This window comes from Lactuca sativa, chromosome 4, assembly GCF_002870075.4.
Source record: "Lactuca sativa cultivar Salinas chromosome 4, Lsat_Salinas_v11, whole genome shotgun sequence".
Taxonomy (NCBI): Eukaryota; Viridiplantae; Streptophyta; class Magnoliopsida; order Asterales; family Asteraceae; genus Lactuca; species Lactuca sativa.
Genome location: NC_056626.2, coordinates 130605508 through 130627188, shown reverse-complemented (window position 1 = coordinate 130627188; position 21681 = coordinate 130605508). Strand labels below are relative to the sequence as shown.

The 21681-nt window shown below is 40.2% G+C and overlaps 2 protein-coding genes across 2 annotated transcripts; one reads left to right on the top strand and one right to left on the bottom strand.

Moving 5' to 3' along the window:
- Window positions 1-16053: 16053 nt before the first annotated feature.
- LOC111907031 (pentatricopeptide repeat-containing protein At1g08070, chloroplastic) lies at window positions 16054-18850 on the top strand. The gene is made up of 2 exons (XM_023902821.3): window positions 16054-18451; window positions 18731-18850. The coding sequence occupies exon 1, from the start codon at window positions 16321-16323 to the stop codon at window positions 18430-18432; it is 2112 nt and encodes a 703-aa protein (XP_023758589.1). The 5' UTR covers window positions 16054-16320; the 3' UTR covers window positions 18433-18451; window positions 18731-18850.
- LOC111907032 (serine/threonine-protein kinase STY13) lies at window positions 18526-20759 on the bottom strand. The gene is made up of 6 exons (XM_023902822.3): window positions 20538-20759; window positions 20291-20423; window positions 19998-20193; window positions 19287-19411; window positions 19058-19216; window positions 18526-18983 (listed from the first exon to the last, which is right to left on the bottom strand). Exons 1-6 carry the CDS (start codon window positions 20666-20668, stop codon window positions 18669-18671), a joined length of 1059 nt encoding a protein of 352 aa, XP_023758590.1. The 5' UTR covers window positions 20669-20759; the 3' UTR covers window positions 18526-18668.
- Window positions 20760-21681: the final 922 nt, after the last annotated feature.

The window sequence follows — 21681 nt, the reverse complement described above, 5'->3', positions numbered from 1 at the left end:
CCATAAAAAGAATGCCCAAATCTGACTTCGTATGAGGATGTTATGATTTTTCTAAGTTTCGGCTTAGTAGTGTACAACCCGAAGTTCGAGTACTAGATCGAGCGGTTTTTAGTCGACACAACCTAAACGAGAATCGAAGATCTCATTATTAGTAGCGTAACGATAAAAAGAAAAACGAAAATGCACATCAAATGAAGAAGTTATGAGATTTTAACGGACCAATCCTATCCCGGTCAGTTAAAAATATAACTTTAAAAATAAAGTCAAAACTAGCCGACGGAGTCTAAACGAAAGTTGGAGATTACGTCTCCACCTACACGTGGATATAAATAACGTCAAAAACGGAGTTCGTATGAACGAGTTACAAATTATAATAGCATATTTATGTATTAAAATAAAGTATAAATCATATATATGTACACACACACACACAGTGTTCTAAAAGGCGCGCCATGGCGTGAGGCGTGGCTTCGCCGTTACGAAAAGCTTCATAACGTTGCTGTTAGGCGTAACGCGTGGCAAGGCGTGATATGGCGCGCCATGGCGCGTTATGGCGTGTTATGGCGCGTGTTTTTTCGTTTGAGACACAGTTTTTTTCTCTTCGTTATGTCTTTTCAAATCGGAGATACAAGTATTGTGGTTTTTGTTAACTTTTTGTTATTAGTTATTGATCTAACACTTCTAATAAGTAGTTATATTTAATATAAATTTATATTTATGTGGTAATATAATTTTAAATTAATAAAAAATCGCCGCCTTACATCACGCCTTGAAAAACGCCGTGGCTCGCCATGGCTCGTTAAGCTTGAGGCTTGGCCTTGCCGCCACGCCACGCCTCACGCCATTTAGAACCTTGCACACACACACACACACACACACATATATATATATATATATATATATATATATATATATATATATATATATATATATATATCATTAGAAAGGTATCGACGATGCGGTCATTATAAGACTAATGTTGAGTTCTTTCGACATTAGTTTAGTACAAATATCGTTAAATCTATTTAAAATAGTATTATAAATGAGTGTTTAGTTGTTTATATAACTATAAGGTCATTAAGTAATTATGGAGGGTAGTTTTTGAAAATTTAATTACTATAAATAAGAGGCTTGGGCTCTCATATTTCTTGCACCATTCTCTTGATTCACGAGTCTTTCTCTTCTTATCCCCCGAGCATTTCGGTCCTCGTGATTCGACTTCTCTTTCTGTAGTTTTAGTATAGTAAGGTGAGCGCTGAAGTGCTACACGAATCTTTCTTAGAAAGATTCAGCGACAAAGTTCTGCCCCTGTAGAGCCCGACTCCTAGCTAAAATCCCCTTGTAAGTAAGTTATGCTTACCATATTTTAAATATAGTTTATATTTAAAAATAGTATTGTTATTATGAACTTATAATAAATATTTGAGCTATTATTATGACTTATATTGTAACACCCAAAGTTTGGAAAGCCAAGAAAAGAAAGGAAACCCCAATTTTAAGGGGAGACTCGGCGAGTCCAAGGAGGGACTCGGCGAGTCCGAGCGGGATCCGGGTTGAGGTATAAGCGACCGACTCGGCGAGTCGGCCAAGGTGACTCGGCGAGTCTGGTCTGAGCAAGGAAAACCCTAAATCCGGGAGTTGGAGCTTATTTAAACGTCTCATTCTCTCCCCTAGGGTTCCTTTACTGCCTCTCTAACACATAACACTAAACCCTAGCCGCCATAATCGTTTTGGAGCAAGATCTACCCTTAGTGAAGCTTTTGGAGCTTGAGAGAGAAGTTAGTATTTGTGGAGCAAGAAGGGGGCCTTGGATCCAGAGTTGGTGGATCATTTCTGAGCATTTAAAGGTAATAAATCGTTACCTTCCCTCTTTTGTTTAAATAGATCAACCTTGGCTATGTGATTTGGGGATTTTATGCCATGCTTAAGAACTATTTCGAGTTAGAAGCCTAGATCTGAAGTTGCTACTTCAGATCTGAGTGTATCTTGGCCTAGAAAGTCATAAAGCATTTGTTCTTGGGTTGATAGTGAAGCCTCTTTGTCTTAAACCCTAGTTTGGATTGTTTTAAGCCTAGATCTCTTGATCTACACGTAAAGTTTGCCACTTTACGTGGGGGATAGGCCTTACAAGTATGGATCTATGAGTTGGAAGCCCTGTTTGGCTCAAAAAGCCACTGCATGGATTAAGGACTGAATAGACTCGGCGAGTCCTTCGAGTGGACTCGGCGAGTAGCTTGAAGATGAGAAGGAACTCGACGAGTGGGATGAACAGCTCGTCGAGTCGGATGAAGTTAGGCATGAACTCGGCGAGTTGGAAGAACAACTCGACGAGTTGGTTGAAGATTCCCTTGGGCTCGGCGAGTCTATTCTTGGACTCGGCGAGTCAGGTCGCGAAACCCCAAACGCTTCGAGTTGAAACTCGAATCAGTGAGTCGGGTGGAGACTCAGCGAGTTGGACAGGTCAGGACTCGGGAATAGTTGACTCGGCGAGTCATGGACTGACTCGGCGAGTCGAGTCGCGAATAGAAAGACCCTGAGCATATGAACTCGGCGAGTTATTAGGTGGACTCGGCGAGTAGGGTTGACCTGAAAGGTTGACTTTGACCAGGAGTTTGACCTTGACTAGAGTTGATTTAATTGACCTTTGGAGGCCAGTTGGACTAAGTATTATATTGATATTGGTAGCTCGAGGAGCTAGTGGAGCAGCAGTTCGGAGTCAGAGGTCAGGTAGCAGTCGAAAGGATTAGCAACATCAGTTCAGCAGTCTCAGGTGAGTTTCCTTCCAGTAGGAACGGGTCTAAGGACACAATGCCGGCTCGTTTAGCTAGTAGTAGTTTCCGGATTTTGATCTGATGCAGTAGTTAGTATGTTTGATGCCTTCGTGGCTCAGACAGGATTTATGTTTTATGTGTTCCAGGCTACGGCCCGATGTAGTATGCAGTATATGTGTGTTCATGCTAGTTGATATGTTTATGCTATGTTCTGTTCAGTTAGCCCGGACTTCGGTCCGATGCAGGGGACAAGGTCCCAGTTAGTCTGGACTTCGGTCTGATGCAGGGGGCACGGCCCCAGTTAGCCTGGACTTCGGTCCGATGCAGGGGACAAGGTCCCAGTTAGTCCGGACTTCGGTCCGATGCAGGGGGCAAGGCCCCAGTTAGCCCGGACTTCGGTCCGATGCAGGGGACAAGGTCCCAGTCAATTTCCGGATTTCGGTCCGATGCAGGGGGCAAGGCCCCAGTTAGTCCGGACCTCGGTCCGATGCAGTGGGCAAGGCCCAGTATGTGCTTTATATGTTATTGCATGGTATGTGGTAGATTGGGGGAGCTCACTAAGCTTCGTGCTTACGGTTTTCAGTTTTGGTTTCAGGTACTCGGTTTTCAAAAGAGGAGCTCGGGAAGATTGCAGTGCCTACACCATAGTCAGTTAGCCTGGGAATGTTTGACTCTGATAATGATATTATGTTTTGAATTAACACTCGAGAAATCATGTTATGACTTATGATACAGTTTTTATAAATATGATTTTAGTAATGTTTTTAAAGAAATTTTTTTAGATGTAATTTTTGGGTCGTTACAAGTTGGTATCAGAGCCTTGGTTTGAGGGATTCGGGCGCACTCCCGAGTGTGACTGAACTCAAACTAAGGAAGTGGTATAGAGTTTTCAAAAGAAAAACCATGGTTACAAAAGAATTTGAGAAAAGAAAACAATTTTAGAAAAATTATAAAGAAAAGAGTTTTAGAAAAAGCGAAAAGAGTTTTGAAAAGAGAAAAAGGGTGTGGTGCATGCAATCAGCCGAGCTCAAGTAAGTACTCCCAAATTACCCATACAAGTTATGTTATGATTATCAGTATCAGTTTCAGTTTCAGTTTTAGTTTCAGTTTCAGCTTCACTTTCAGTAGAACAGCATGCTAGGATAGCACTAAGGATCTAGGATGATGCCTTATGTGCCTGCTTTATGTGTTTCAGCTTGATAAGAATTTTATGCTAGTAATGAGTATACAGTAGTAGGAAAGCATGTGTAGGTTATGCCTGATAGTATGAGCTTAGCATTGTATGCTAGTACAGTTTCTTGTTAGGAGAATAGTTTTGCCTGAGTATGTTTCCTTTATCCAAATGCTGCTTGCTTTGTGCTTTGTGGGACTCTGAGTGATGGGAGTTAGCCATTAGGTGAATACGTCACACCACATGTGATCAGGGTTGAATAATCTCATAGTGCTGGATTTGGCCCTATTGCGCAGCTCTTGTTTGAGTCAAACCGTTGTAGGGATGAGTCTTTTACTTGAAGGATTATCTGAGCCTCGTCACATGTGATGGTAATCAGGTGGTGGCTAATTGGCATTACAAGGAGGCCTTCAGCAACTGAGGATTGTTTGGGTGGAGTCAGAGGTTCCCTAGGGCAAGCCTAGGATGAGAGTAGCAGAGATCAGTAGAAGAGTAAAGGGGACTTGGTGGAGTTGAGGTAACTCTTGAGGAAAGTACGGATAGATGTGGAAGGTAGTATGGGCCCGTAATACTAAAATCAGAGGATCCGTACTCGATTCAAGAGGGGCCAAGGCAAAAACCAGGGAACTAGTAGAGTGTGTGAGAGATTCAACAGCAGTAGTGTGTAAATTGATCAGGAATTGTTATATTTTCAGCATGGTGACATTGCGCGAGCTACCAGTTAGCAGTTCAGGCGTCGAGGAGTGATCTGGCTCGGGCTTTGGAGCCGGGCAGCTTGATGATCAGATGAGGGATTTCATTTCCGCAGAGATCATGCGCAACATCATTGATCAGACTCTAGTGATTTTCGGTTCGGTTAGAGAGGCCATTGTGGAGCTCATGGACAGTCATCTCGAGGCCTTTAAGGCCGGGATAGTTTCAGGACAGATTGGGGCTCGTCTAGGTCCCGATTCTTATGGAGTTCAGGGATCCATCAGGGAGGGAGATCCCATTTCTAGTTTTTGCCAGCAGGGGACAACAGTGGGTGGGGCATCCTGTCTCCAAGAGAGACCTCTGCGTGATTGGATAGTTGAGGAGGTTTCGCGAGCCGTTCGCGAGGATCTGCCCGACATGGTCGTGAGGATCACTGATAGATTGATCGGGAAGCTCCAGGATCAGACAGCTGTTGTTCAGTCGACGCCTCGACGGGCGGTGCCGATGGGGTAACGCAGGAGCGAAAGATGGGCAGGGAGTCGGAAAGGAAGAGGAAAACGGATGAGACTCAGGTAGCCACAGGTTCGAGTAAGAGGCTCAAGGGTTCGGATTTGAGGACGAGGAACTATCAGAGCCGCAGTCGATGCGGGAAGTATGGTAGGTCGCACTTGGGTGCGTGCAGGAGTGGTAGTGGTGGTGATTTGTGTGACATCCCCATTTTCACGGCCAGAAAAGACCGATTTTTGTTTATGCTTTATAAAAATCAGAGTACTTCATTTTATAAAAATATTGCGAAATTTGTTCCCAGAAAAACATGGTAGATACGTTATTAAAACATTTTCGAAGAAACGTATTTATTTCATTTTAAAATGTTTGGGATGTCATCGTTAATACAAAAACATAAGCATAAACAGAACTTACAATTATTTACACTAGTGATCTACATCTCTTTAAATCTCTTAGTGTAATGTCACTTCATATCAACACCTGTGATATAAATAAACTGAGTGGGTCAGGTTGGGAAACTTGGTGAGCACATAGGGTTTTCAACCCACAATAATATAATTATTATTTTCAAACATCAAACAATCAACCCAATTACCCATTCCCGTTATCCTCACATTACGTCCCTAAAACATCTAACATAAGGCACCTAGTCAAAGGAATATCATTGGGATGGAGTATACCTGGTGAGCACACAGTTCACACAGGTCGAATAAACACACAGTTTGAATAAACACACAGTTCGAATAAACACCTACAGGTTGCGAGCCTGCTAGTGTTCCACTGGACTGTATAGAATAGTCCGTGGTCGTCATCTATACTCCGCTAGATGACTAGATCATCAAGAACAGCTATAACGAGCCTCTCATTGTTTTATTTTGTCACACAACAACTATTACATCTACCCATGTTTTACCCAACACATTTTGTAGATATAAAATACATATACAATTTAAATCTTTGAAAACATGTATAAAACGTTCATCCAGCATAGATAGCAAGTATACAGATAATATACACACACAACACGTAATTTGTATAAAATACTTCATATCTATGTGTAAGTTGAAAGTAACTATGCACTCACCTGAGTAGGTGGTGACTCAACACTCGAACAACGCTTCGATACTCTCAAAACGATATTCCTTCGATAAAACCTAGTACCAATACCACTAGGGTTTAGTCTAACGATAACCGCAACACATTAATTAGTCTGACTATTATTAAGCGTTAATAACGCTCAATATAACTCATAATAATAGCCCAAATAATTATTTTAAGGACCTAATAACATTCCAATAATTATTTGAAAGCTATATAAAAAATTGCGTAATCGTAGCACACTTACAACGAATTTTATCGAAAACCGGAACTTAATTGGAGCAACGTTTCGAAACCGAAAAACTCTTTTTTCTTGGGACTCCGAGAGCCTCGGGGCTTCCTTCGGGTGCTAGGGGGTTTACCCAGGCTTTAGGGGGCTTAAGGAGGCTTAGAGAGAGAGACTAGAGAGAGAAAGTGAGTTTGGGAGGTGTGAAGAGAAAGCTAGACCCGACACCTCTATTTATAGTGCAAAAATCTGATGGACTTGCCGAGTAGGGGGGGACCTACTCGCCGAGTTGGTCCATGTGGTGGCCTTCTGGTGGTGCCACGTGTCCAATTCTGGTGGTGCCACGTCACCCCCTATCGCGTATCAGCCTTTGAACTTAGAAAAATCATAACTCTCGCATACGAGCTCCGTTTTCGACGTTATTTATATCCACGCGTAGGTAAAATCAAGATCTACAACTTTCATTTAGACTCCGTCGGCTAATTCTCGACCGATCTCAAATTTAACAGTAGGAGGCGTTTAGACTGTTAAATGACCGCGAAGAATTCGTAACTCCTTCATACGAACTCCGTTTTCGTCCATCTTTTAACCGTTGAGTTCATATTAATGAGATCTTCAACTCTCATTTAGTTCACGTAAGCCAAAAACCGCTCGAACTAAAATTCGAGTTTCGGGTCGTGCACTGCTAAGCCGAATCTTAGAAAAATCATAACTTCCTCATACGAAGTCAGATTTGGGCGTTCTTTTTATTGACGCTCTTATTTTAACATATTCTACAACTTTTGTTTAGATTTCCAAATCTAAATCTCGCTCTATCGTAAATTCACTATTTACGCTTCCCGGTGCCGTGCCGGTTTTGCCGTAAAACTTCGACGGGCCATAACTTCTTCGTTATAACTCGGATTTCGGCGTTCTTTATATGTACGGAAACATTGTGACATACTCTAAAACTTGGTTAAGATTATTTATTCTAAATAATATTTTGTCGAAAAGTCATTTTCGACCCCTATTGCCTCTAATTTGACTAGCCCGGATCTACGGGCGTTACAATTTGGGCTGCTTCAGATGCGGCCGAATGGGTCATTTCAGCAGGGATTGTACTACTACCGTCGCCCAGGGACTTGAACCGATATGTGTCCATTGCGCTCAGAGAGGCCACAAGAAGGCCCACTGTCCAGGTGTGTATGCAGCAGAGCAGGTGATAGCTCCTGCGTCTATGTCTTCGAGTACCACCAGCGGTTGCCGGGGCCGGGCAAGGGCGCCCATGGCTCGAAGCAGATTGTACCGGTTGATTGCAGCTAGGGTTCGATCAGCGCTGGGTGTTGGAGGTATGTATCTTTTACCTTCCTGTCAATTATTATTCATGATATTATTGTTATGTTGCTGCAGCGATATTTATAAGCGTATGTATTGGGGTATCATATTACCTGCTTGTGACTGAGTGTTATGCCATCTGCATACCTTGGAATTAGAATGGTGAATTGGAGGTCGTTCCCTCTAGATCAGGTTACTTCAGATGTGGTGATTGTAGCATGTATGTGTAAGATTCAGTAGTGCCTTACTACCTGCGGAAGGCGTTAGTCGGGTAATGATCACTTATATTCTCAGTAGTGATAATCCAGAGTTTTTAGTGGAGTAGCTAGCGGTCAGTAAGGAAGTGGGTTGGGGATGTGCACCCCAAACGCAGGTTCTCGGGATGTAGTCCCTAAAGCAAATACAGTTAAGGATCGAGGGGTGCTCAGTCAGATAGCAAGAAGGGTGAGGATCTGGTAAGAGTTAGTTGGAGCGCTGGCAAGGGTAAACGTCGGCGGACAGCATATTGCCCTTTTAATGGAAGGAAGGTTGGAAATCCTTTCGACCAGTGAGCAATAAGGAGCTAGCCAAATCCAAGTGGGGGAGAACCCTCCGAGTACACAAGGATAAGAGCCACGTAGACCCAGAATGAGTGCGCGGCCTCTGAGAAGAAATGATAGTAGCATAGTGATGGATGGATTGAGAAGTTCAGAATTAGGAGTTTGAGGACCTTCCCAACAGTTAGTTCATGTAATCAAGATGGTTAGAAGCTGGTTGGGAATCCAGGATTGGAGGACCACCTGTAGGGGCTCAAGTGAGTCGGAATGAGGATCCTGAGAACGGTTAGCAAGAGATGTTTTCGTATTAGTAGCCAGTGACAGAGTCAGCATGAAGGATTGTGTAGATTCAAGAGTTGGGAGTTTGGAAACTTCCCAACAATAGCTTCTTGTATCCGGATTAGTAGACGGTTGGTTTGGGAACCAAGCCGAAGAGTTCCTCGACGAAGCGCTAAGTATATCAAGGATATAAGATGTCGAGGATGATGCAGTATTCAAAGACTGAGGGCTGGTTTTGAGAAAGCAGGATGAGGAATCGCTAGCGGGACTAGGGATAGTCAGGATGTCCTCGGGGTAGTAGTAGAGTGTTGTAAGTTTGCGGGGGTAGCCGTAGCATTCACTAGCAGTCAGATAGTAGTAGAGTGTTGTAAGTCTGCGGGGGTAGCCGTAGCATTCACTAGCAGTCAGATAGTAGTAGTAGTGTTGTAAGTCTGCAGGGGTAGCCGTAGCATTCACTAGCAGTCAGATAGTAGTAGTAGTGTTGTAAGTCTGCGGGGGTAGCCGTAGCATTCACTAGCAATCAGATAGTAGTAGTAGTGTTGTAAGTCTGCGGGGGTAGCCGTAGCATTCACTAGCAGTCAGGTAGTAGTAGTGGTGTTGTAAGTCTGCGGGGGTAGCCGTAGCATTCACTAGCATCCATATAGTATTAGAGAGTTGTAAATCCGCGAGCGTAGCCGCAACCTTTATCAGATTGGTAGGTAGCATGAACGCGTTGTTGGACGCGGGAAAGCAGTAGTACCCACCAGTTCGGGTGCAGTAGTGAGGATATGGGAATCCACGGGTTAGACTTCGGATTTCCAAGTATTTCAGTTATGGTTAAGTCGGCGATTTGTCAGTAGATCGTCACCTCAGTTATGAGATCAGAGTAGTAGTGGACCGTTGGGGTTCGGGTATGTTAAGGGCTACCATCAGTCTGGGAGCCATCATATTGTTAGTCGTGGAATTGATGATGTCAGGATGTGACGTAAGGACCTGATCGGTGGATCGGGAGGTGGTTAAAGTTGCAGTGCCAGGATGACTGGTGGAAACTAGTTCCAGAGGAAGATTCCGTTTAGAAGTTGTGGGAAGCAACCATTCAGCCAGTTCAGTGATTCAGCCAGTTCGGTGTTTCAGTCAGTTCAGTGTTTCAGTCAGTTCAGTGTGTTTCAGCCAGTTCAGCGTTTCAGCCAGTTCAGTGTTTCGGGTAGTTTAGTGTTCCAAGCAGTTCAGTATTGCAGGCAGTTCAGTGTTTGGATAGTTTTAGAGTTTTGGACAATATTAGTATTTGTGTTGGAATGCAGGTGCTGACGGTATAGTTGGTTGGTTTGGAAACGACAAATCCCTCTCAGCAGAATCAGTTGAGCCCTTCTGCCAAGTATAAGTGATATGTAAGGATAGCTAGGCAGGTAGCTTTTCTATCAGGATGAAAGGCTTGAGTTAGTAGGAGTTGAGTAATCAGGTGAGAGATAAGCAGGCTGGTTCCAGCAGCATCGATTCAGTATGGATGGCAGAATGGATAGAACAGTTATAAATAGTCGAAGAATCTTGCGGAGTCGCTGGGAGCGACTAGGAGATTGCAATGGAGTGTAGTGACCGGTAGGAGTCCGGTAACTCAAATATTGACATAATAGTTGGACCAGGGAGGTCTCAGTGCATCCGGTAGGCGGATGAGGGGTAACCGAATTCTCATTCGGAGGAAGTAACGTTAAGAAAATTATGGAAAAGAGAAGGATTCAGTATGTACCAACAATAGTGACCAACACTGTAAGTGGCTGGAGTGATGGACAAAGGGGGTGTTAGATTTCCCAGGCAGAGAGTTGGAGGCAGTTCGCAGGACAGTTGGTCATAGCAAACTTCGAGGACGAAGTTTAATTTAAGTAGGGGAGAGTTGTAACACCCAAAGTTTGGAAAGCCAAGAAAAGAAAGGAAACCCCAATTTTAAGGGGAGACTCGGCGAGTCCAAGGAGGGACTCGGCGAGTCCGAGCGGGATCCGGGTTGAGGTATAAGCGACCGACTCGGCGAGTCGGCCAAGGTGACTCGGCGAGTCTGGTCTGAGCAAGGAAAACCCTAAATCCGGGAGTTGGAGCTTATTTAAACGTCTCATTCTCTCCCCTAGGGTTCCTTTACTGCCTCTCTAACACATAACACTAAACCCTAGCCGCCATAATCGTTTTGGAGCAAGATCTACCCTCAGTGAAGCTTTTGGAGCTTGAGAGAGAAGTTAGTATTTGTGGAGCAAGAAGGGGGCCTTGGATCCAGAGTTGGTGGATCATTTCTGAGCATTTAAAGGTAATAAATCGTTACCTTCCCTCTTTTGTTTAAATAGATCAACCTTGGCTATGTGATTTGGGGATTTTATGCCATGCTTAAGAACTATTTCGAGTTAGAAGCCTAGATCTGAAGTTGCTACTTCAGATCTGAGTGTATCTTGGCCTAGAAAGTCATAAAGCATTTGTTCTTGGGTTGATAGTGAAGCCTCTTTGTCTTAAACCCTAGTTTGGATTGTTTTAAGCTTAGATCTCTTGATCTACACGTAAAGTTTGCCACTTTACGTGGGGGATAGGCCTTACAAGTATGGATCTATGAGTTGGAAGCCCTGTTTGGCTCAAAAAGCCACTGCATGGATTAAGGACTGAATAGACTCGGCGAGTCCTTCGAGTGGACTCGGCGAGTAGCTTGAAGATGAGAAGGAACTCGACGAGTGGGATGAACAGCTCGTCGAGTCGGATGAAGTTAGGCATGAACTCGGCGAGTTGGAAGAACAACTCGACGAGTTGGTTGAAGATTCCCTTGGGCTCGGCGAGTCTATTCTTGGACTCGGCGAGTCAGGTCGCGAAACCCCAAACGCTTCGAGTTGAAACTCGAATCAGTGAGTCGGGTGGAGACTCAGCGAGTTGGACAGGTCAGGACTCGGGAATAGTTGACTCGGCGAGTCATGGACTGACTCGGCGAGTCGAGTCGCGAATAGAAAGACCCTGAGCATATGAACTCGGCGAGTTATTAGGTGGACTCGGCGAGTAGGGTTGACCTGAAAGGTTGACTTTGACCAGGAGTTTGACCTTGACTAGAGTTGATTTAATTGACCTTTGGAGGCCAGTTGGACTAAGTATTATATTGATATTGGTAGCTCGAGGAGCTAGTGGAGCAGCAGTTCGGAGTCAGAGGTCAGGTAGCAGTCGAAAGGATTAGCAACATCAGTTCAGCAGTCTCAGGTGAGTTTCCTTCCAGTAGGAACGGGTCTAAGGACACAATGCCGGCTCGTTTAGCTAGTAGTAGTTTCCGGATTTTGATCTGATGCAGTAGTTAGTATGTTTGATGCCTTCGTGGCTCAGACAGGATTTATGTTTTATGTGTTCCAGGCTACGGCCCGATGTAGTATGCAGTATATGTGTGTTCATGCTAGTTGATATGTTTATGCTATGTTCTGTTCAGTTAGCCCGGACTTCGGTCCGATGTAGGGGATAAGGTCCCAGTTAGTCTGGACTTCGGTCCGATGCAGGGGGAAGGCCCCAGTTAGCCTGGACTTCGGTCCGATGCAAGGGACAAGGTCCCAGTTAGTCCGGACTTCGGTCCGATGCAGGGGGCAAGGCCCCAGTTAGCCCGGACTTCGGTCCGATGCAGGGGACAAGGCCCCAGTTAGCCCGGACTTCGGTCCGATGCAGGGGACAAGGTCCCAGTCAGTTTCCGGACTTCGGTCCGATGCAGGGGGCAAGGCCCCAGTTAGTCCGAACCTCGGTCCGATGCAGTGGGCAAGGCCCAATATGTGCTTTATATGTTATTGCATGGTATGTGGTAGATTGGGGGAGCTCACTAAGCTTCGTGCTTACGGTTTTCAGTTTTGGTTTTAGGTACTCGGTTTTCAAAAGAGGAGCTCGGGAAGATTGCAGTGCACACACCATAGTCAGTTAGCCTGAGAATGTTTGACTCTGATAATGATATTATGTTTTGAATTAACACTCGAGAAATCATGTTATGACTTATGATACAGTTTTTATAAATATGATTTTAGTAATGTTTTCAAAGAAATTTTTTAGATGTAATTTTTGGGTCGTTACATATGTAAGTGTCGTTATAATATCTTTCTAGCTACTCGCGGTACGGGGAATCTGGTTTAAAGGGCCGCATAGGGTTGTTGGATTTCAGAAGTGCTATATGCCAAAATGGTCCTGCCCTCCGGTGTTTTATGTCTGACCCCTATCTGTACATAGTAGTTGGAAAATATTGTTTAAACGCTTATATAATAATAATAATAATAATAATAATAATAATAATAATAATAATAATAATAATAATAATAATAATAATAAGACTGATAATTAGTCACGGTAAATATTAGACTAAAATGTAAAATCTAGCGGTAATAATACTAGGTTTCGTCGAAAGAAATTATTTTAAAGTAAACGAAGCGCTGTCTGAGTACCGAGTCACCACCTTATCAAATGAGTGCATAGTTACTTTCATCTTACACATAAATATGAAGTATTTTATATAAACTACGTGCTATGTGTGCATATTATCTGAATACTTGTTGTCTATACGAGATGAACATTTTTATACATGTTTTAAATGATTTAAACTGTATACGTATTTTATGTATACAAATATGTTGGGCATGACATGGGTAGATGAATGATGAGAGATAAAAGATGATGTGAGTAAACATTGGTAGCTATAGACTTAGTGCCTATTGGACAAATACTGGTAGCTATGGACTTAGTACTTGTTAGGAATTGGTAGCTATGGACTTAGTACGTACTAGATAAACACTGGTAGCTATGGACTTAGTACCTGTTAGGAATTGGTAGCTATGGACTTAGTACCTATTAGATAAACACTGGTAGCTATGGATTTAGTACCCAATGAATAAACTATAGCAGCTATGGAATTAGTGCTTTACGAACGAGCATTGGCAGCTATGGATTTAGTGCCAGTCCTATAACCCTGGAAGCAAGGGACTTCGGAATAGACGAATGTAGGATAAATGATTCTTAGGATAGATCTTTAAGAGTAAAGAAGATAATGGGGATGAGTAATTGGGTTGATTGTTTGATTGTTTAAACATAATAATTATATTATTGTGGGTTGAAAACCCTATGTACTCACTTGGTTTCCCAACCTGACCCACTTAGCTTATTTATATCACATGTGTTGATATGAAGTCACATTACACTGAGAGATTAAGGAGATATAAATCACTAGTGATAATGAATGTAAGTTCTGTTTATGCTTATGTTTTTGTATTGACGATGACATCCCAGATGTTTTAAAATGAATAAAAATATTTTTCTTCGGAAATGCTTTGATAACGTATTTATCATGTTTTACTGGGAACAAATTCCGCAACATTTTTATTAAAAGAGGTACTTTGATTTTTATAAAGCATAAACAAAATCGGTCTTTTCTGGCCGTGAAAATGGGGATGTCATAACTTGGTACCTCAAACTCCTTACAAAATGGATAGTGGTTCTGGATCCAAGACTTCATTCTCGAAGCTTATAAACTTCAAGATCTTCTAACTCCTTCACAATGCACAATATGAACACCAAACTTTTTTCCAATGCTCAAATGCTTGACAATGGAGGCTACAACTTGTTTTAGGGTTTTGATAACAATGGAGGCTGATAAGTAGGCCAACCAAAGGGACTTAAGGCCTTTAATTAGGGTGCAACACCCTAAAAATTAGGGTTTCCTTCCCAGCTGCCAACACGCCGTGTCGAGACACCTTAACACGCCGTGTTGTGGTGTTGGTTCATTAAAGTCCGTGGACAAAAGCATCTCGACACGCCGTGTTGAGGCTTCAACACGCTGTGTCCCAAAGAGAAACTTAACAATTTGGAATCAACTTCATATCGGATATCAAACGTTACAATTGGGTCATGTGCAGTTGCTCGCTTTGCCCCTTCCTCTGCATCCCCATTGAGGTTATGAAAGTTATAGAGAGTGATTACATATATGGTGACTTTGCAAGCCACATGCTAACTCTGTCAAGACGAGAAGAAGGGTAATAGGAGACGGTTCTCGCCAAAGCAACATGACCTTTTGACAGCGACAAGAGATTGTAAGGTTCGAGTTTTAGTTTTTAATGTTTTATGTAACTTTTTGTTAATTTATTTGTAAGGTTTTATAGAAATTATAGTACATTCGATAATGGTTAGAATTTGTAGTATTTTTGGATTAAAATATAATAATATATTAAACTTTTTTTTATCATATTATTTAATCTAATGCTAGTGGTTAGGATTTGTGAAGTATTTATTTCATGATTTGGATTATTATATTCATAGGTTTTCTGCCATTCATGCAATCATTTTTTAGAAAAAAAAACACAGCAGCAAGGTATAAGTTTTCGAGTTGGGGGTGCAAGATAGTTAAGCTTATTTACATATAAAAAATTAATATATAAAATTTAATATATATAAAATTTATTTTGGGGATTTAGTTGTACACCCAACGCCAAAACTAGCTCCGCCATTGCCCTTACCTACAACATCCACTCCCATCTCCGTCCCCTTCTTGGCGACAACTAATCATATCGTCCCCCTCCCTTGTATTCACTTGTTCATGAACTCGATTCTTTTTTTGCGTTGTCTTCATCATTTTAAACATATTTATTCTCAATTGATGCACACTTCTATACTAATAAAACATCTTTAAATTCAGTACCAAACATCTTACAATACATGGCTACAATGAAACCAACATAGGAACAAACAAATTGCTCCTTATTTAGATCAATAAGAGAGGCAATACAAACATTACATAATCCATACTAAAACACAATCCAAACTTCTTTGGTGTTAATATAAATAATTAAACGTTCCAAACTTGTTCAACTCAAAGTTCTTATGCTTTCGTGTGATGAACCCATCAGCTTCACTATCAACGCTTTCCTTATAAACTTTTTGATTTCCAAAGTTATCAGTCGATTCAATAACCCTCTCATCATGCTCAACAAAGTGGACTTGCTTGCGTGGCTCTATTGAGCCATGTCGGTGATTTTTATGCACGGGACTAGCATGATGTTCCTCAAACATAACACGATTCGGGTAGCCAACAATAGGACGCTCATGATGTTCCTGAAAGGCAACACGATGCGGGTAACCAACTATAGGTCGCTCATGATGCTCCTCAAAGGCAACACGATGCGGATAGCCAACAATAGGGCGCTCCTCCTCAAACATGACACGATCATCATCAAATACCAAGTGGATGTTGCTGGATTGAGGAACATCATAGGTGACTATAGGATCCCTACGCATGTTCATACGGTTGTTAAAACCATAACCATGGTTTAAGCTTCTAGACATTGTTTTTTCTTGTTTGTGTGAAGTATAATTGTGTTTATGATAATTCTAAGATATTTATAAACACTTGAGAGTATGTAGTCATTGCGAATATGGTTTGGAAAAGACGGGTTGTCACTATTGAATCGAATTCTTTTTATATCATATGGTGGTATGGCAATGGAATAAATTGGTTGGACATGAGTGGTAAATGATATGCACGTTTATACCTTTTGTTGCCTTTTGTATTGCGTTATCTTGATTTCGAAGCTATAATATATCATGTATACGTATTATCCAATAAAAGGCATCCGTTTTACTGTAAATATTTTGAAAATAATTATTGTTACTTGAAAATCGGAATTAGATGTAGGATTTCCATGAAGGGTCCAAACACCCCCTAAAGATTCGAGCTTTAGAAATTACAATTCTTGTCTTTCAAGCTTGAAACAAGAAAGGATAATGGCTGTTGCAGTTTCTATCTCTCCCGCCAAAATAACCACCACAAAACCTATAATAATCACCCAATTCCCTGATAATCCTAAACCACTGATTCTTGAACAATGCAAGACTGTAAGAGACCTCAACCAAATTCATGCCCATCTCATCAAAACCCGTTTCATCAGCAGTCCGTCGGTGGCGGAAAACTTCCTCGAATCCGCTGCCATCCTCCTGCGTCACCAACCTATGGATTACGCCATCTCTGTTTTCGAGAAGTTAAACGAGCCCAATTCATCTGCATACAACATCATGATAAGGGGTCTGACTTTGAAAAATTTCTCTCATGAAGCTATTCTTATGTTCAAGAAAATGAAGGAAACGTCGGTGGAGCCAGACGAGTTTACCTTTCCTTGTGTTTTAAAAGCTTGCTCAAGATTACGAGCTTTGGAGGAGGGGAAACAGATTCACGGCCAGCTTATGAAATTGGGATGCAGATCGTCGAGGTTTGCTGAGAATGGTCTGATCAAAATGTATGGAAACTGTGGGCAAGCTGGGATTGCTCGCAAGGTGTTTGATGAAATGTCTGTAAGAGACATTTTTGCATGGAATGCTTTGTTTTCTGGTTATACAAAGAGTGGATGCTGGAAAGAAGCTGTTGATTTGTTTTACTACATGCTTGAAACAGATACGAAGTTTGATGAGGTCACTTTAGTTAGTGTTTTGACAGCATGTGGACGTGTTGGTGCTTTGAAGTTAGGGGAATGGATCAAAGACTATATAGAAGCAAATGGGCTCAAAAGGAATCCCACTTTAATCACTTCTCTTGTTGACATGTATGCTAAATGTGGGCATGTAGATAAAGCTCGAAGTTTGTTTAATCAAATGTCACATAAGGATGTGGTTGCTTGGAGTGCAATGATATCTGGCTACAACCAAACAAATAGATGCAAAGAAGCACTTTCCCTATTTCATGACATGCAAAAAGCTAACATTGAACCCAATGAGGTCACCATGGTCAGTGTCCTTTCTTCATGTGCTGAACTTGGAGCTTTAGCAACAGGTAAATGGGTCCATTTCTATATAAACAAGAAAAAATTACCACTTACAGTAACACTCGGAACTGCTTTATTACATTTCTATGCAAAATGTGGCTCTATTGATAACTCAATTGAAGTCTTTAAAAAAATGTCAAGAAAGAATGTATTGTCATGGAGTGTACTCATTCAAGGTCTTGCAAGCAATGGACAAGGGGACAAAGCTCTGAACTACTTTGACCTGATGTTGACCAAACATATACAACCAAATGATATAACTTTCATTGGTGTTCTTTCTGCTTGTAGCCACTCAGGTTTAGTTGAAAAAGGTCGTGAGTTGTTTTCAAGTATGATTAAAGATTTTGATATAGAACCAAAAATCGAGCATTATGGTTGCATGGTTGATATGTTAGGGAGAGCTGGATTATTGGAGGAGGCTAATCAATTTATACAAAACATGCCAATGAACATGAAGCCAAATGCACTTATCTGGAGGACATTATTGGCATCATGCAAAGTTTATAAAAACGTTGGAATTGGAGAAGAGTCATTGAAGAAGATAATGAATTTGGAAACTGTTCATAGTGGAGACTATTTACTTCTATCTAGTATCTATGCATCAGTTGGTAGGTTAGAAGATGCATTTAGGGTAAGAAGAGAGATGAAAGAAAAGGGTGTTATTAAAAAGAGTCCAGGGTGTAGCTCAATTGAAGTCAATGGTGTCATTCATGAGTTTTTTGCTGAAGATGATGCGAATTTTGAGTGTGAGAAAATATATGCAGCTACTGAAAAGATGATGAAGAGGATAAAGTTGGCTGGTTATGTGATGAATATGGAAGATGCAAGATTGGAGGCAGAAGAATATGATAAAGAAAAATCGGTTTCTCATCATAGTGAGAAATTGGCAATTGCTTTTGGACTTATTAAGACTTCCATTGGTACCCCTATTAGGGTTTCAAAGAATCTTCGGGTGTGTAGTGATTGTCATGAAGCAACAAAAATGATTTCAAAAGTTTATAACAGAGAGATAATTGTTAGGGATCGAACTCGGTTTCATCATTTCAAAGATGGATTGTGTTCTTGCAAGGATTACTGGTGAAAAAAATAAAAAAAAAATTGTGAGTTGTGACACTTTATTTCACATATCTTTTGTCAAAAACTTGTTTAAAATGGTAAATAGAGAACCAAAAAAGACATCAACATGACAATATCTATATCATATAACTCAGAGCTGAATAATTTACAAGATGATAAAGTTAGCATTTTTCTTAGAAAAACACCACAGCGTTTATAAAAAAATACACGTTCAGACTTGATCACCTTGTGATTTGGGCATTAATAGCACTGGTTAAAACAGAAAAAGAAACCTTTTGGCTTATTATGTTCCATTTCTCTAGGGGTATCCCCTGTAAAATTGCAGACTGCCATTAAAGCACTTGTGCCTGGAGATTCTGGAGACATGGGGGCATTTTCATTTACAAAAAGGCGAGAAGGAAGTATGGGTTTGGAGGGCAAAATGGTCGAAAAATAATGTAACAACATTTGTATGATTTGACTGAAGTTTGGTCGAGCATCTGGATCCTCCATCCAACATGAACTCAGAATCATTGCTAAATCTTCTGGTAGATCTTCCAAACTTGGCCTCACATTCTGAAAAAAGATAAAAACCAAGTAAGTATTTACTATTTTGCCCTTTAGGAGAAATAACGAAGTTACTATTTTACCTTGAAAGCTGCAGCATAAGCAGCTTGGAGGTTGGACATACCCTCAAAGGGTAGTCTGTTGTGTAAAAGTTCCCATAATACAATTGCGAAGCTATAAGCATCTACTTTCTGGTTGTAATGCTTCTTTTCTCCTTGCCTTAGTGTCACAGTGCTATATAACTATTGACAAAAAAAAAACATTTAAAATCTTTATCTTTGATTAAAAAAAAAAAAAGATTAAAAAAATTACCTCTGGAGCCATCCAACGATATGTCCCTGTTTCAGCTGTCATCATCTCTGTAACCGTCTCTTCTCTTGCTAATCCAAAATCTACAAGTTTTAGTGTTCTTTGATCTTTTGTCAACACCAAGTTTTCTGTAGAAAATTAGAAATTAAATTAAATGTAGGATTTAAATTAGCCATGGGTATGTTTAGTTCCATGGAATGTAATGGAATGGAATCACCAAGGTAATGGAATGAGTCATTACATTCCATGATCATGTTTGGTTGGCTTGTTGGAATGAAATGATTTTATATGAAATTTTTTTAATATTATAGAATTTTATATTTTACACAAACATGATAAAAGGGATAAAAAAAAAATATTTTTCTAGTAATTTTTTTGAAAAATAAAATTACAATTTAACTAAAATCATGAAATTATTGAAAAGGATTCGTGTCATTAAAAGTTTTATAATTCAAAACGAGTTAGGAATCATTTCCGTGATCAATAATTCATTTGATTCCATCCAGCAAAATAAACAACTTTTTTTTTTTCATTTTATGAAAAAAAGGGTTCTTTTACAACTTTTCAATTTCATTCCATGTGGAACGAAAAAGAACACCTCCCGCTTGATAAACGAAGGAATCATATTTCCTTCGGGAACGATCAATTCCATTCCATCAGACAAAACAAACAGTTTTTTCTTTTTTTTTCAATTCCAACGGATTCAAAACTTACCAGGCTTTAGATCGCGATGAATGATTCCATGAGAATGCAAACACTCCATAGCACGAGCAATATCAAGTGCAAAACCAATAGCAACATGCATATCCAAACACCCCGGTCTTTTATTCAACATATATTTACGTAATGACCCTCCCGTTAAAATTTCGGTAACAATAACCATCATAGGCTCTTTACATGCCCCTATAAACTATTTAACACCAAAAAAAAAAAAAAACAATTTGTCACCTTTTTTTTATATTATTCTTTCCTAAACAAAACTCAAAAAATATAAATCAAAATCAAACCTTTGCAAGATTCTTGTGTTGAACTCTAGACCATGTAGCAACCTCTCTCACAAACCGAGCTTCCCTCTTCACGATTTCTTCGGGTGTGTCACCTCTATGAACGATTTTGATCGCAACATTCTGGTTTTTATATCTAAATGAGAATTGGAAATTACCCATTTGCCCATTAGTCATATAACCAAAACAGATAATCAAGATTCAAGATTGATTGATTGATTGATGAAGGTATGGGAATCTTTTTACTTACTTTCCTTCATAGACCTTTGCATGAGCTCCTTCACCAATTCTTGGCCCAACAAAAAGATGCTCGGGATGAATCAACCATTTGGGATCAAATCTATACTCATCAATTGAAGAGAAACTATCCATGCTTCCCATTTTTCTTTTTTTCTTTCTTAGATATGCAAGATGAAGTCAACACAAATGCACCATTTTATTTGTAACCTTGAGACGTTATATATATATATATATTCTCTCTCCCTTTTTCTCTCTCTTTTACATTAAAGCCACATGGGATGATGCAACCAAAAAACAAAGGACAGTATTGTACTTTATTGTACTCAGAAAAAGGCAACAGCACTCATCATAAGTCAATGATGCTAAGATTAGATCCAACACTTGGGAATGGGTATGAAATTAGATAACCCGTTTTGATATTTTTTTATGTCGAATTTTCTTTTTTATATCGTATTTTTGAGATTAAAAATCGAAATGTATCTATTTTTTTATAAAGTGTTAATGAAAATTGAGGGTAAAGAAATTGATGAGTTGTTGATTGGGAGACAAAATCATTGAAGACGTTGGGTGATTGTCTTTTGGAGGAGAGAAAACAACAAAACAGGGCACGAGAGTGGGAAGTTATTCTGCAATGAATGAATAAATTAAAAGAGTTGCACATGGGAACTGATCCCTTTAACATGTGGGAGGAGATAGCGACTTTACATAAATGCCCCTCGGCTAATTACCTTTCCCACCCCCTTAGTTTAGACTTGTAACGATGTACGAAAGAAAAGTTGTGTAAAAAGGGTAATAGTTTTAATTAATTTTATAATTAATAATTATAATGTAATTCACATGAAATTGTGGAGTCGGGAGTTATTTGGGTGTATAATATCAGTATTTTGGGGTATGATTTTGATTTTTAATAGTTTCTTAAATCTACTAAGAATGACAATATTCTATATAAAGTCATTGAATTATTAAAATCTATATTTCTTCTTTTTTTTCAAAGTACATGTGCTTCTTTATTGTTTGTTACGATATATCATATATTTAATGTGATTTTTTATTGTTACACAAGCAATCAAAGAAAAGCAATAAAAAGATATACATATATGTAATGTGATGTTTATTGTTACACAAGCAATAAAAAAAATCAATAAAAAACGACA